At 69.3% G+C, this 1,428-nt stretch overlaps 1 protein-coding gene across 1 annotated transcript; it reads left to right on the forward strand.

The window, feature by feature from the left end:
• Positions 1-367: 367 nt before the first annotated feature.
• LDHD (lactate dehydrogenase D) lies at positions 368-1,309 on the forward strand. Its single transcript, XM_018085267.2, has 4 exons — positions 368-453; positions 593-705; positions 827-968; positions 1,052-1,309. The coding sequence occupies exons 1-4, from the start codon at positions 391-393 to the stop codon at positions 1,307-1,309; spliced, it is 576 nt and encodes a 191-aa protein (XP_017940756.1). The 5' UTR covers positions 368-390.
• The last annotated feature ends 119 nt before the right edge of the window (positions 1,310-1,428 follow it).

The following is a 1,428-nucleotide window of genomic DNA, read 5'->3' on the forward strand; positions in this document are numbered from 1 at the left end:
CTGCTTGTGGTCACACGGTTGAGCATGGGGACACCTGGCTGGGACGGCCCAGGCCCGGGCCATGTGGCCTCCCAGAGGGTGAGGGCCCCCTGGCCAGCTGCAGGGCCAGCTGAGCAGGTATGGGAACATGGGGCTGTGGGACAACTGGGAGGGCAAGGGCTATGGTGGGGGCGGTGACACGGCTCAGGCTGGGACCCTGCCCGGTGTGGGGATGTGACCACGGGCACTGTGGGATGGGTCCCCCTGGCAGGAACACACTCACGTGTCCGTCCCCGTGGCCGGAGCCACCTTAAGGTGTCCGTGTGGGGGAGGGACCAACAGCCAGTGGGGAGGGCAGGGCAGGGTCCTGGTCGTTCAGTTCCCGTGTTCCTGTTCTTGTCCGGTCCTGCCATGGCCCTGCGGCGGGTGCTGGCACTGGGGACAGCCCTGGGGCGCCGCAGCTGCTGCTCCAAGGTGGGGCCGGGGGTCCCCGAGGGCATTCCCGTCCTGCCGTGGCCACTGGGCCCCGTGCCCTTGGCTGTTGTGTGTGCCAGGGCCGCAGGCAGAGCTTCCCCAGCCCCTCCCTGACGGAGCCCTGGTCGTTCCCCCACAGCCCTCGCTGCCCCCCGACTTTGTGGAGGCCCTGAGCGCCGTGGTCGGGGCTCCCAACATCTCCACGGCCACGGCGGTGCGGGAGCAGCACGGCCACGATGAGTCCATGCACCCGTGAGTGCCCTCTGGGGCTGGGAGCCCTGGGGAAGGATCCCAGGGAGGGCAAGAGAGCTGGGGAGGGAAAGGGCCCCGAGGAGGGGGAAGTCATTTTGGCAGCGGTGCCCCTGTCCCCCAGCTGTGCCCCCCCGGACGCCGTGGTGTGGCCCCAGTCGGTGGGGCAGGTCCAGGAGTTGGCCGCGCTCTGCTACCGCCGCCGTGTGCCCATGGTGCCCTTTGGCACCGGCACCGGCCTCGAGGGCGGTGTCAATGCCGTGCAGGTATCGGCTCCCCGGCACCCCCTGACCCCCCAGGGGCTCTCGGTGCTCGGCTGTGCCAAGACCCACCGGTGCCCCTGTGCCAGGGCGGCGTCTGCTTCGACCTGAGCCGCATGGACAGCATCGCGGAGCTGAGCCTCGAGGACTTCTCGGTGACGGTGGAGCCCGGTGTCACCCGCAAGGCCCTCAACAGCCACCTGCGTGGCACCGGGCTCTGGTTCCCTGTCGGTACCGTGGGCATGGGGGGCCATGGGGTCACACCACTGAGGGTGCTGGCAGAGGGGATGCCTTTGGGCTGGGGATGCTGGGGGGTCCACGGGTCTGCCATGGTCCCTGAGTTGTAGCAGGGATGGCCCTAGGACTGAGAGTGCCATGGACCCAGTACTCTGGGGTCCACATGAGGCCTGGGTACTGGTGTCCCAAAGGTGCTGGAAGGGATGGGTTCCCAGGACCACCAAGGCTG

This window comes from Manacus vitellinus, unplaced genomic scaffold (genome assembly GCF_001715985.3).
Source record: "Manacus vitellinus isolate BGI_N305 unplaced genomic scaffold, ASM171598v3 scaffold_10_pilon, whole genome shotgun sequence".
NCBI classification, from domain to species: domain Eukaryota; kingdom Metazoa; phylum Chordata; class Aves; order Passeriformes; family Pipridae; genus Manacus; species Manacus vitellinus.

Excerpts from the sequence above, each read along its gene's own strand:
- LDHD (XM_018085267.2), top strand. The coding sequence starts at position 391 with ATGGCCCTGCGGCGGGTGCTGGCACTGGGGACAGCCCTGGGGCGCCGC. Across the intron at positions 454-592 it reads GCCGCAGCTGCTGCTCCAAG|CCCTCGCTGCCCCCCGACTT; the intron begins GTGGGGCCGGGG and ends GTTCCCCCACAG. Across the intron at positions 969-1,051 it reads GCGGTGTCAATGCCGTGCAG|GGCGGCGTCTGCTTCGACCT; the intron begins GTATCGGCTCCC and ends CCCCTGTGCCAG.